Raw genomic sequence first — 14,373 nt, 5'->3', positions numbered from 1 at the left:
TGGGTCTGGGGTTCAAAGGAGCAGTCCGAGCTGCTGATGTAGATTCATGAGTCATGTCTGTGATTGGAGTTGGGGGTGTGGATGGCAGCAGAGTGTGAGAAGAGGAGCAAGCCTAGGACAGAGCCTGGGGAAGGCCGATATTTAAAGGCCAGGCAGTGGGGGGCACGTGAAAACTGAGGCTGAGAAGGAGGAACCGAGGAAGTGGGAGGAAAACCTGCAGAGATGAATATTTTTTGTTTTTCTGGAAGAGTGGAGTGTTCAACAGTGATGCATAATGTTGAACGGAATCAATTAAGAAAATAACTGAAAAAAGTCCCACGGGATTTAGTGACGTGGAGCTCATCCATTGGTGGCGTTTGCAAGCTATGCTTCAGGAGGGGTTATGGGACTGGGACCTGGTTGAAAAAGGCAGAGAGTGAGTGGGAGGTGAGGATGTGGAGGCGGCGAGTGTAGACAAGTCTTGCGAAGCTGGGCATTTTGATTTTCCCCTCTGTAGCTACTGTGAGGATGGCTTCATGCACTGCACCATGAGTGGAGTCCCCGGAAGCTTGCTGCCCGACGCTGTCCTCAGCAGTCCCCTGTCTCACCGCAGTGAGTACTGTCCCCACGGAAGGCCGGTTTACTCCGTCCTGCCCGGATTCCTCACGTGTGGAATGGTGGGGGAGAGCTGGGTGAGACCGTCTGATGTGTGTGTGCATCCAGGCATGGGTCTGGCTTTGCCCAGGATCGCCATAATTTCTGGATTTGTGTGAGTGACTTTCAGGCCAAGACATGTCTTTGCATGTGTAAATCCAAATCACTGAGGCAAGAAGTATTTGATTTTGTGTAAGGGGAAAGACTTGCAGATAAATTCTGCGAGACCCCTATTTTGCCCATGGAGAGCTTAACCCAGTGGATCGCTGTGAGCGAGTTGGTGGCCTTGATTGTGATGACAGTCACCCTTCTTTCATGGCCTCTTGTTTCCTATGGACATGCTGATGAAGACAGCTCTTTCTTTAGAAAGCTTCTGGGATGGGTTTGAAAGAAAGAGAAGGGTTGGGTCCATTGTTGTCCGTTCGAAGGTCCTGACGGTGGCTGCACTGTCTTTTTTTTTTTTTTTTTTTGAGAGTCTCACTCTGTCACCCAGGCTGGAGTGCAGTGGTGCAATCTCAGCTCACTGCAACCTCTGCCTCATGGGTTCAAGCGATTCATTGCTCAGCCTCACAAGTAGCTGGAATTACAGGCACGCGCCACCACACCTGGCTAATTTTTTGTTTTTTTAGTAGGGACGGGGTTTTGCCATGTTGACCAGGCTGGTCTCGAATTCCCGACCTCAAGTGATCTGCCTGCCTCGGCCTCCCAAAGTGCTGGGATTACAGGCATGAGCCACCGTGCCTGGCCTGCTGTACTGTTGAAGGACCAGGCATAGAAGGGAGAAGGGGCTGACCTTGTACTGGGGGTTTCACATTCACATTTATGGATCACAGGGCCCTTATTTGCTTCCAGAAGGCTTATCCTTGCTTAGAAAGGACTCTTCCAGTGGGAGAGAGAGAAATGGCTGTCTTCAATCTCCAGCTTGACTGCTTCCCTCTCTGCCTCTCACTTTCCGTAGGGCTCCTTCTGTCGAAGGGACCCAGTTCTGTGCCATGCTGTTTGCTTCCTGGCTTGCCCTGCATGAGAGGTCTGGCTCCCGGCATGACCGACTGGGGAACGTCTCAGCCTAGAGCTGGGGCAAGATCCCAAGGGCATGGGTGGCTCAAACGTTCAGACCAGAACTTGTGACCTCAAGATCACTCCATCCTTCTGCACCTTCATTTCTCTCCATCAGAACGTTTCCCCCACACTCACTGTCTCTGTTGCATTCTGCCTCTCAGACCTACCTTCCGTGCTTCTGCTCAGAATCTTCTAGTCTGGTCACTGGAAAACGTAATCTTTTTCAAAGTCAGGAAACTCCTGGGATTGTGTGCTGATTGGGAAAAGCCATTTAACCTTTTGGAGTTTCAGTTTTCTAACAAGAGTTTCCAGGAAATTTTGACTTCTTGCCCACAGGAGCGAGTATGTGATACAAATGCTATTAAGTGCATCTGGGCTTTGGAAAGACAGGTGCTGTATCAATCATCTGCTGTCAGCATTACCCAATTAGCCATGGATACCTACTAATTGCCAGGAAGTAGGATATGTCTATGAGCAAAGTAGACAGAAATTCCTGGCTTCATGGAACATGCGTTCTAGTGGGCCCAGTGGCCCGGGGAGGACAGTGAACAAATAGGTGAGATGTGTAGTATATCAGGTGGTCAGAAGAACAGATACAGGATATCAGAGGGAAACAGCATGGAAGGGAGGTTGGAGTGTCGGGATGGAGTGTTGCAAGGGTTGCAAATTCACATGGAGTGGCTGGGCAGGGGCTGATGCCCACAGAGGCCTGTTTTAAAGCCATTGTGGTCAGATGGCCTTCTCTCCCCACATGAGTTGTAACCATTTAGGAATGATTCTGTTGGGTGCTGTTAAAACTCCCTTTTAGCACCCACACTCGGGTCTGGAAATTTCTGCAGTGCATCCTGATTCAGTGTAACCTGCTATATAGCAAGGTTAAGGGTGAAGACAATTATGGGACATCAGATGAGAGCTGGGGTCAGAAGAGCTGCCACCAGCGTAAGCCAGAGGTAGAAGCCCAGGTAAGCAGGTGCCCTCCCAGTCCCACACAGGGAACCTGGCTCAGTCAGCATGTGGTCCCTGCAAGTAGGCAACTCTTGAGTGTCTTGAATTTAGTCAGGGCTTCTGGGGGACCAAAGGACAGTGTGGAAGGTAGGTCCATTCTCCTTCACTAATCATCTCTTTGCTTTTCCTACCTTCAAGGCAAAAGGAGCCTATCCTGTCGGCCCCCCATGGTCAAGCTGGTGTGTCCCGCTGACAACCCGCGGGCTGAAGGGCTCGAGTGTGCTAAGACATGCCAGAACTACGACCTGGAGTGCATGAGCATGGGCTGTGTCTCTGGCTGCCTCTGCCCCCCGGGCATGGTAAGTCACCAGGCACAGAGCTGGCACCTGCCCTTCAGTTTTCCTGTAGGCAGGGATGAGTGAGGGGGCTGTGGAGCCAGAGAGAGGAAGAAAGAAGGGCTCAACAAGGATGGTAATGGAGGCAGTGCTGGTAATGGGGGTGTGGAGGAGGGGAGGCTTTTCTGTGGCAGAGTCAGCTGCCCAAGTCAGGGAGGGAGTTGCTATGAAAATGCCTGGAGTTGGTCCTCACGGGATCTGACAATATATAAGAACTTAGCTTACAGGAGTGCCATAGGAAGCAAAGAATTTTCAGAAAATACTTATAAATAAAAACAAGCATTCCCACTACAATTTTCCCAGAGGCTGCCTTCCATGCTATGAAAATGGAGAGAGACATATATATTTGCATGTCATTGATGTATATGCATATAACTTACTATTTCAAAAAAAAAGACGTTGATGTCCCTGCTGTGTCACTAGCAAGCCATGGGCCCAACAAGTCTCTTCCCCACAGTGAACGTTGTTTTTCTTCATCTGTAATGTGAGTCGTGAGGTCTTGGCCAGCTCTTCACATTGCATGACTCTGGTGGCTGAAATAGGCATGGAGGCCATGCATCTAAGACCGGGCTGATTTGTGACTTCTGGCTCCTATGTGGATGTTCTGCTGCTGATGGCAATGATCTGAGCATGCCTACTCCTCCTCATCTCCCTCCCAAGTCTAATCTTAGCCAGTGTAGTAGTAAATAGATGACGTATACACCCTGAAGGATGCAACTTCCAGATGTTTCTCTTTCAAAATGCATCCTGTCTTCTTGTTTTCCCCTGACTTCAATTCCTTATACCCAACGTGAATGGTGAGGGGTTGGGGCAGGGGCTGTAGAGGCCAGAATGGGAGAGGGTGGCTCTCAAATGGCTTTGGAGGGGACTTAGTGATGCCCAGGACTCCGCTTGAGGGGCAGTGTGCTGGACGGTGGGACCTGTCGATATTCTGTAGAGGGAACATGGACTCAATTACCAGTGTGTCTCAGGAAGGCTGGGATTGCCATGTGTGAAGGACAGATGCTTGTTTTTCTACTTCCCCTTCAACTTTTTGTTCTCTCAAACAGAGAGACTAACTCTTGTTAATTCTCCCCTCCTCTGTCTTAGCCACTGAGGGTTTTGGAACTGTCTTTGCTGGTGAGGAGAGCTAGTGGTTGGCCAATGAGCACCTTCGAACTGGAAGGGCTGTTTGGTGCCTCAGCAGAAGGTGGCTATCACGAAGGGTCTCTAAGGAGGGGAATCTCAGACCTGGGTAGGAACAAGAAATAGGAGAAGGCAAGGGAATCTTCCTTCTTGCTCTTCTTTATTCCTGGGGCCTCTTGTATAGGAAGTCTCAGAGCTTTGGTGTGGGCAAGGCATAGATCATTGTCTCTTCATCATACTCAGCAGGAAAGGAATCACTCAGAGGACTGTGTCAGCATCGGATATGCTTTGAAAAGAACTTTCTTGTTATGAAGGAAAAAATACAGATAGCCTTAAATTTTAATAACCACAATAATTACATTATGATCCCAGATCCCAAGAGGACAGTGAGACCTCAAATACAGGCTGTGGCTGTCCTGTTAGGTGCTCGTTGGCATTCCTGAAGCACTGAGCATACATTCTGAGGACAGCACTTGGATAACTGTCACGTGACAAAGTGACTCGCACTTCAGCCACAGGGGCTTATAAACTTGCAAGTTCATATTGTAAGAGATTGGGTTATTTTCACAACTGCTTCATTACGATGCCAGCGAATGTGCAAATTATTGAGGCCAGATTCGAGAGAGCAGAGAAGTCCGTGTAATTTATTAAGTGTGCGCAGCATGCTGGCTGCAGCACGGGACACGTGTTCTTGGCCATAACACAAAGAAAATGGGGCTGGGCCTGGAAACACCCTGTTTGGGCCCATCTGATGGTGCAGACATTATCCCTTGGGGTGTAACTCTGTCCAGTCTGTCCCATGTGAAGGGGCAGGGTTGTGGGATGTCACTAAGGGCTTGAGGAAGGGGTCATGGATTCTGCATTCTTCTGAGGACTTGAAAGGGAAATGGCTTTTTCCTGGGGACAGATCTACGGAGAGCAGAAAGAGCACCGAGCAGGAATGGGGTACAGAGGGCAAACCCGTGAGGCCAGGCTTCCCTGCTTTCCGACTCCATGCTCTTGCAGTTCAGTCTTTACCGGAAGCCCAGTCACCTCATGTGTTATGTAGACACCTAATTTCTGTTCTGCCTCCATGATGCATGGCTGTGGGCCCCAAGGAGATGTGTGTGAAAGCACTTTAAAGCCAGAGAGTTCTACAGAAGTGTAGGAATAGCTTTAAGTGTTGTTTTTGTAACCAACCAAGGCGTCTCTGAGGCTGCACCCATCAGTTCCTCCTGCTGTCCGTAGGAGAGACCCGTAAAGGATGTTTTTTCTTAGATTCCAATCTGTTGTGAACCCATGCTTTTGTAAATACAATAAAAATGAATTCTCATAAAAATAAAACAAAAAGCAATGACAAAAATAATATGATCCCACCCAATTAAAAAATATTGTCAGCCAGGCGCAGTGGCTCACGCCTGTAATCCCAGTGCTTTGGGAGGATGAGGCGGGGGCAGATCATGAGGTCAGGAAATCGAGACCCTCCTGGCTAACACGGTGAAACCCTGTTTCTACTAAAACAAAAAATTAGCTGGGCATGGTGGCGGGCGCCTGTAGTCCAGCTACTGGGGAGGCTGAGGCAGAAGAATGGCGTGAACCCAGGAGTCAGAGGTTGCAGTGAGCTGAGATTGTGCCACTGCACTCTTGGCTGGGCGCCGAGCTTTTTTTTTTTTTTTTTTTTCTTTTAATTTTTTTGAGATGGAGTCTTGCTCTGTCGCCCAGGCTGGAGTGCAGTGGCGCGGTCTCGGCTCACTGCCTCTACCTCCCAGGTTCAAGTGATTCTCCTGCCTCAGCCTCCCAGGTAGCTGGGACTACAGGCACCCGCCATCAAGCCCAGCTGATTTTCATATTTTTAGTAGAAATGGGGTTTCGCCCATGTTGGCTGGTCTCGAACTCCTGACCTCAGGTGGTCTGCCTGCCTCAGTCTCCAAAAGTCCTGGGATTACAGGTGTGAGCCACCATGCCCCGACTTAAAAAAATGTTTTCTTTCCTTCTTTTCATGATCCCCAAATCTAGACTCTTACCTCCCACTTTTTATGACATACAACAGACATGACATGACTCTGCCACATTTCCCTAAGATTTTCTAAACATTTTCTCTCAGTTTCTGGGCTTACACCCTCACAGGTTGGCCCTGGCCCAGGGAATGCACTTTGAGCAGCCCTGTTCTCAGCCGAAGATTGTCTCTCCTCCTCTAAGGTGTCTCTGAGGGTCCACAGTACGCCCAGAAGCACCTGTTTGAAGATATTGGGGGACAGAGAAAGAGCCTCTCTCTTTCTGATTTGTCTCAGGCCTGGCACCTGCTTAGAGCAGAGGTTTTCTGGTTGACTCCTCAAGCTGCAGGCCCTGTCTGCTCTTGCCATCCAGCAAAGGTCTCCTGGCATGGGAATGAGGATGGGGGCCCCTTTGCTAAGTGGTCCACACCATGGTAAATGAAGGGCAGAGAAGCCGCGTGGCAATGGCATGGTATCGGAACCTCATACTTCTAGGTGTGAATCCCGGCTCCTGACATCTACTTAAGTGAGTGGCAAGTCACTTAACATCTTGGCGTCTTAATTTTCTTATCTGTAAAATTGGCTTACAGGCTGTTGGGAAGACTGGAGATGAGAGCAGCGAGCACATGGGAGGTGCTTAGTGAGTGGTGGTTTAATGATAACTATTACAATAAGTTCGTGGTGGGAAACCATGAATCCTGCTATGAACAGAGATGCTGCAGGGAATTAGCACACACAGGAGCAGCTTTTTAGATCCTAGTGTTCACTTTCTGAGACCCACTGGATCGATAAAATGAGGGAGTTGTGCTAGAAGGTCTCCCAGGTATTTTTCTCTAGTTCAGAAAATCTTGGAGTGATGCTTGCCTGAAGCGTCCATCTCTAAGTTAGAATAGTACCTGCTCCCACCACCAGGTGACGGCAAAGCACAACCCACTGCCCTGCTCACCCTTCCTGAGTCTGGCCACAGGGGTAACTCCAGGAGCATCGTAGAGGGCGGAGAAGAAGAAACCCTGAGGCCCCATTATGTCAGCCCCTCTCTATCACACGGGAGGAGACTGAGGACAGAAAGGTAACAGCCAGGTCAAACCTTCATAGTTGTATAGTGGAAATTCTGGTCTCCTGACTCTTTGAGACCAGGGCTCCTCCAATCTGAAACACTTAGGCCTCTGTCTGGGAGATGCTGACCTACCCTTTGAAACATAGCAGCTACATCTCCCAAACTGCTGGTGTTGGGAGCCTCTTGGCGGTGAGAAGTGTGTTTACGTGCCTGATCCCAGGATGCCCAGTTTCCTTACTGGCCCCATATGAAGACTGAAGGAGTTGGGCACCGCTTCTTAAACTTCAGAGCTTGGGTTCAAGGGCCCATCCAGAGGCGGCCTCACATGTGGGCATTGTACATTCTAAAATGTCCCAGGAAGGGCCTGTTTCGGAAATATCTCCTGCATGATCCACGATTGGTCACTCAGTCGGGCTTACTGAAATACAATAAGCAAACATTCATTTTGGTTAACAAGCGAGAGGTTTAAAGAAAAGTGGAACCTCATAAGTCCTCATAGGAAGAGTCACCACCCTCAGCAGGAGTTATTCCATCAGATCACTCTCCTCCTCGCAGACTTCTGGCTGAGTTCCGCTGCTGTGGCCTGAAAGTACTGATGGGGGTAGGAGAATGAACGAAGGGCAGTTGGAAGGTAAACAAGATTTTGGAGAGTGGGTCACAATGGTGTTCATGTATGGAGAGTTTGGGGACAATGGGGCCTTTTCAGAGAAAGGTAACAAGACCAGTTTTTTCCTACTTTATAATTTTTCTTGAAGCGGACCAACAAGTAGGGCCACGTTCTCAGCCTAAGCCCTTCTGACTGAAGAGGTCATGAGTTGGTGAATAATGGGACGAGTATTTCTGCCAGGCTTTCTTCTGAAGTCTTCAGGGGACATTCATAGACTTTAACTTAGTAGCCTTCTGATGTCCCAAAGGGACAGACACTAGACGGAGATGGTTCTCTTCATTTTCACTGTGAGGTTTAAGTGACTTGTCACAAAACTCGGTCGGGGACGACTGCGCTGGCCTGTCCTGCTTCTCTGCACAGCTCCCTGTGGGCCCCGTCCATCCCCTAAATCACCCCTTTATTTCCACACCTGTCCACCTCTGTGAATTTCCACCTCCCTGAATGTCTTTGCTGCTTTGGGATTCTCTGGGTGTGTTTAGCTGGGCTATTGTTACCTGCTCTTCTCTCCCAAGTCACGAAGCCTCATGCTGTGGCCTGGAAACTCTTTCTTCTCCTTGAAGGTTATGTTTTATCTCCTCTCCAGCTCTCTTAGGACCTAACTCCACACCACCGTGGCCTTCATAGCAGTCCTCACTTAATAATCAAGGTCCTATTATAATACTGTTGTCCGTGAATTAATAACCTCCTCTCGCTAACATGAGTCAGGGCAGAGAGCAGCCACGTGGTTTGCAGTGGGTGCTCAGAAGGGGGAGGTAGTGTCGGCTGCAGTCATGGCATTTTATCTCACACCCGAGCTGGGACTGGAGTGTTGTGTCCACTGGAGGAGGGCTGGGCTTCCATAGACCCACAGCTGGGTGATAGGGACTCCCTGGGCCATGAATGCATTGTGGGTTTTCCCATGGGTTGAATATCATGGTGAGAGGTAAAAACATGCAGCATGCAGACCAAGCGGCCCGGGAGCCCCCAACCAGACCTGTCCAAGGGTTAGGGGCAACACGTGCTGAGGTGAGGGGAGCCTGGCTCTGTTTCCTGGAGTCCATCCCTGCACTTCTGTCCCACGTGGTATTTGCTACAAGGAGGCGTGTTACCTGGTTTCCATTGACTGTAAGGTTCCTGTGGGATGCCTCAGTCATTCTTGTAGCAGCCACTAGGTGGCCGGCCTCAGGCTTGTCAGAGCTGATCCAGGATGGGGGCGATGTGGAAATTAACCCTAATTGTGACAGAGGCTTTGAAGGCTCTGCTAGAGAGTTTTTCAGTCCCTCCCAGATCCTACCAAGGTGTCATCTTCCCTACTGGGCGTCTGAGCTCATGCCCTCCCAAGAACAGTGGTTCCAGGAGGTACGAGCTACCAAGAGTGGGGTCAACCTGCATCATCTTCTCTGCCCTGTCATTCTGCCTCATCAGCTGGGGTCCAGGGATTCGGGGACACCTCCAGAGGCTGGGCGAAGGTAGCATTCGGTAGTGGAGGATTCTTCCTATTTCCCTACCCCTCCCCCAACACACACACGGCGCTCACATACGATTCTAGCCTGGGTCCTTGAAAGCCCTTTGTTCAGCCTGAGATTGCCCTGTTCCTAGGGATTTGTCTAGCTCTAGGCCTGGGAGCTTGGGCTTGTCTGGGGAGGGCGTGGGTTGCATGGAGCTGGAGCTGTCTAGACCAGGAGCTTCTCGCCCTGCAGGTAGCTCTGGAGCCAAGGTGTGACAGTCTTTCACCTGGGGGTGACCCAGGCCTCTTTGAGAGCCCCCAAGCCTAAGCCACACCAGGGCAGGCATCCAGGGCTGCCCTCTGGAGTCGGGACAGAAGCATGTCTGCATGTTGAGCTTAGAGTGGGTTTGGCCAACTCTTCCTGAACCCACTGGGGCTGGTGGTTCTTTTTTTTTATTTTTATTTTTTGAGACCGAGTCTCGCTCTGTTGCCCAGGCTGGAGTGCAGTGGTGCGATCTCAGCTCAATGCAAGCTCCGCCTCCCGGGTTCACGCCATTCTCCTGCCTCAGCCTCCCTAGTAGCTGGGACTGCAGATGCCCGCCACCACGCCTGGCTAATTTTTTGTGTTTTTTTTTTTTAGTAGAGACGGGGTTTCACCGTGTTAGCCAGGATGGTCTTGATCTCCTGACCTCGTGATCTGCCCGCCTTGGCCTCCCAAAGTGCTGGGATTACAGGTTTGAGCCATCATGCCTGGTCTTTAGTTCTTTTTTTCCCCAGCCCCAACAGACCTGAGAAATACAACATGCTCACGTAAGTAGTTTCCCAAGGTATGAGGACGGGGAAGTAAAGCATACCCCGTGGAGAGAGAACCGGAATACTGGAGGCTGGGCAGGATGGGGGCCTGAGGCTTGGACCAGCCCTCAGACTGTACTTCTGATCGAGTGCTACTTATGCCCAACATTCGGCCCTCACCTCCAGAGTGTTAAGTACACATTAATTTTATTCAATATAGTGTTCATTTTCTTTAATTATAAACATAATACATGCTCACTGAGGAACACTTGGAAAAAAAATCTTAAAACCGAAAAAGAAAATAAAATCCTCCCACTCCCCTATCCCAGCTCACCACCTGGAAGCAGATTCTGTATCTTCTTCTAGTCTTTTGTGAAATACATATAAATTTGGAACCATATGTATATACAGTTTTTCTTCCTATTTTAAAAATCAACAGTATAAGTATTTCTCACTTCATTTAAGATTCTTCCAAAGGGCCATTATAATAACACCATAGGATACTGGTGCCTGGCGATTCCCTAATGGATTTAGTCATTTTCCTATTAATTGTTTTCCAATTTTTTTTGCAATGATAAATAATTCTCCATCAATCTTTGTCTATAATTCTATTTCCCTTAGAGAAATCCTTTCCTTGGGATGGCTAGGTGTAAGAATATGTGCATTTCAAGGCCTCTGGACATGATTTTTTGAAGTACCTTCGCAAAAGTGTCCAGGTTACAGTGCCCCAGCAGGGCATGAGAGGGCAGAGGGCAGTCAGTGTCTTTAGTTGACAGGGAGGAGCCATGTAGATGGGAACTCATGTTTGCCAAGCCCCAACCTGGGCATAGGCTCCCTGTCCTGGCTTGGCCTGTAGTGGAAGCTGTTCCCTGGCCCAGTCCTGGTCCTGGTGCCGGTTCCAGTGCTGGGCCTAGGCTCAAGTCTCAGACAACACTTCCTAAGCAGGCTGGAGGAGGGCTTTAGATCAGTCACTGAGTCACTGTGGCCCTGAAGACTTGGATTCTTTTCCCTTAGGTCCGGCATGAAAACAGATGTGTGGCCCTAGAAAGGTGTCCCTGCTTCCATCAGGGCAAGGAGTATGCCCCCGGAGAAGCAGTGAAGATTGACTGCAACACTTGGTGAGGCTCAGTGAGCGGCTGCCCTGGGGACCCAGGCCCTGCGGGTGGAGTGAGGGCGCACGCGGCCACAGGACCTTCCTTCTGCACTTGACTCCAGCCCCCTGTGGGAACCCGGTTTCTCTCTGCCTTTCCTCTGTGCCTGTGTTTCTCCTTCTGTAAAATGGGGAGAATCTTTCTCATCACCTGTGCCTGTCCTGCATAGACACTGTTCAACAGGTTAGTACAGTATCCCTTATCTGAAATGCTTGGGACCACAGCTGTTTTGGATTTTGCATTATTTTGGACTTTGAAATATTTGCATATACATAATGAGGTGTCTTAGGGATGGGACCCAAGTCTAAACATGACATTTATTTATGGTTCATATATACCTGATGCACATAGCCTGGGGGTAAGTTTATACAATATTTTAAAAACGTATTTAGTGTGTATTTAGTATTTTCAACGTTTGTGCATGAAACATAGTTCTGTGTACATTGAACCATCAGAAAGTAAAGGTGTCACCCTCTCAGCTACCCACACGGTGTCATGTTGGTGCTCAAAGTTTAGGGTTTCGGAACATTTTGGACTTCAGATTTTTGGATTAGGAATGCTCAACTTGTATTTCTGTTCAGGGAGATGGGCCCCACGGAAGACGGGGACCTCGCCCCACCAGTCATTGGGTTTGTGGCCAAGCTGCCAGTGGGCACGGGGTCTGGAGGGTCCTTTCCTTGCAGGCCTTACACTGTCCATGAGCACAGCGTGAGTGTGCTTGCAACGTGGTTTGCAACGTGGTTTGAGGCGAGGGTGGCTGGTTGCCTTCTCCTTTTTCCTTGGCCATCCTGCACATAACCCCTCACCCTGCTCATTCACCCTGCCTTTAACTCTGTGGCTATGCACAGCCTTGGAAAGGGGTCTACTGGACAGAGGCAGAGAGGGCTGTCTCTTGGACTTGAGGTCTGAGCTTACCACCTCTGACGCACAAGTGGGCTTCTTGATGTCAGCTCTGGTTGGTTACAGGTGGTGGCAGGGTGGGACATGTGGCAGTGGGCAGATCACTATAGATTTTAACATGTAGCTACGTACGTGTTAACGTGTAGCTATGCGCACAGAGCTGCTCCTGGCAGAAGTGCATGCTTCATCACTCTTTTCCAGACTCTGGGCTTTCCCGCTGTTGTGTCTTGCTTTTCCCGTTAGCCTCAGGCTTTCAACCTCTGTGTGTCTGTTTGACACAGACCCTGTGGCCAGTCTCAGGTAGATGTGGCTTCCAGGGTGAGGCTGAGCGAATTCGTAACAGGAGGCCTGAAGAGCGTCTGGGCCTTCTCCCTGGCAGCCTGACTCACTTTGGACAACCCCTTCCCTTCTTTGCTTCAGTTTCCCCCTTTTAGGGAGAGCAGCTAGGCTTCCCTGTGTCTCGCTGGGCCCATTGCTGGACCTGTGAAGTCCACACTCCATGCTACAGGTCCTCATCTTCCTTGGGCTTCCTGGAGGGTTGGGAGGCACCCAGAGTATTCTGTGTTCCTTCATTGTCTGTATTGCCCAGATGGGCCCCTCAAACCCAAGGTGCCCAACTGGTCATCCCTGCCATGACTGCTCCTAGTGTCTGTCGGGACCGGAAGTGGAACTGCACAGACCACGTGTGTGACGCCACGTGCTCCGCAATCGGCATGGCCCACTACCTCACCTTCGACGGGCTCAAATACGTGTTCCCCGGGGAGTGCCAGTACGTTCTGGTGCAGGTGAGAGGTGGGGAGATCGGGAGAGGGTGCTGTCTCTTTCTAGGAGGGGTGCGTGGTGTGCCTCAGCTTGGGTTCTGTGGGCCTGTCTGCAGAAACGACTCTGGGTCTGGTTTCCACTGGAGTATTTTCCAGTCCTTCACAGAGGTGCCTGAAGCGGTAGGGGATTTGAAGCTCAAAGTGGTTGTCCATTTTCCCTCTGCTCACCTGGGGACTTACAAAACGAGACAGAAGCTTGTTTGTTGAGGATTGGTGTGGGAGAAAGGCTACTGCCAGTCCACGTTAGCACAGATGTGGAATTAAAATAAGGCATCTGTTCTTTCTGGTAGACACAGCCTCAGGGTGCATAGCTGAGGGAGTGGGTTGGGCTGGGATTTCAGTCCCGCTGAGCCTCCCTTCCAGCACCCTGGGCAGTGCACAGTCTGCAGGTGTTGTGCAGTGGCTCCGGACAGGGGGGTGGTTGAAATGACCCCTGGAGTTTACTGCCTGTGGTATGGCCTTGTGGAATTCGCTGCCATTTTAATTTCTAACTTGGTAGAATTCAGAATGGGAGGAGTGGGAGTGTGGGACACGGGAAGTCATCCTGCCCAGCGGGTGAGAACGAGTCCAGGAGTCCTCACCGGTGAGTGTGGGCAACAGCTCCTCTGCCTCCCACTCCCCACTGCCTGGATTCTTGTAAGTTTCTTTTGCTGGTTGACGTCAACTGTGTAAGCAAGGAAGTATGAGTGCTTTTCTCCCCAGAGCCGAGGCGCTGTACTCTGTGAAGCTTTAAACAAATATGGTCCCTCCGTCTCCATTCCCAGGAGGTGGAGTGGGCGGGGGCTTGGTGTGGTCTGAATGGAAGACCACAAACCCATAGGAGCCCCAGCCCCAGAGGCTGAGTTGCAGGAGCTGCTGAGTCAGGCAGCGTGGGTGACTATGGACCGAGCACCCGTGTAGAGCACACTGGGCATGGGGCGGAGCCAGCAGCAGTCCCCACCTCACACCTAGGCTGGCCCAGAGAGGCAGGCTGTGTGCTGGGGTCACAGGGCATGCAGACCAGGCAAGGAACCTGTGAGCCGGGGGGGTATGCGCCCCTCTAGAGCTTTCCCAGAGGTTCTGTATGGAAGTTCCCCAGTCTCAGCAGCAAGAGACAAGGCACCAGCTTTGGAGAACAACTACCCAGCCCATTCAAATCTGAACATCCAGGAAAAAATTAATTCAGTGTAGCAAGGACCAGACAGCCAGTCAGCATCTACCGCTCCCAGCCCTTCCCTGTCCAGGCCATCTTTCCCAACTGGACCAGTTTGAAAGATTCCCCTCCAAATGGTGCCCTGTGTGTAGGCATGTTTTCCTTTCCCACAGCTGGTTCTGTTGTCTTCTGCTGCGTTGTCCTGGGGCCCCTCCCCTTTCTGCTGTCCTCCTTTGGGGAGTAGCATCAAGACCTAACTCCTTGTCTTTCAGAAATCTCAGCTGATGATAAGAACAA

General features: G+C 50.4%; 1 protein-coding gene across 1 annotated transcript in view; it reads left to right on the top strand.

Annotated features, from left to right (window-relative positions):
* Nucleotides 1–14,373, top strand: part of VWF (von Willebrand factor) — a 154,612-nt gene that overhangs the window by 50,697 nt on the left and 89,542 nt on the right. The window contains exons 12-15 of the mRNA XM_031936259.1: nt 497–591; nt 2,836–2,996; nt 11,087–11,190; nt 12,770–12,908. Coding sequence (XP_031792119.1) covers nt 497–591; nt 2,836–2,996; nt 11,087–11,190; nt 12,770–12,908 — 499 coding nt within the window. The remainder of the gene's footprint in view (nt 1–496; nt 592–2,835; nt 2,997–11,086; nt 11,191–12,769; nt 12,909–14,373) is intronic.

This window comes from Piliocolobus tephrosceles, chromosome 10 (assembly GCF_002776525.5).
Source record: "Piliocolobus tephrosceles isolate RC106 chromosome 10, ASM277652v3, whole genome shotgun sequence".
Taxonomy (NCBI): domain Eukaryota; kingdom Metazoa; phylum Chordata; class Mammalia; order Primates; family Cercopithecidae; genus Piliocolobus; species Piliocolobus tephrosceles.
This window is presented reverse-complemented; position numbering and strand designations above follow the sequence as displayed.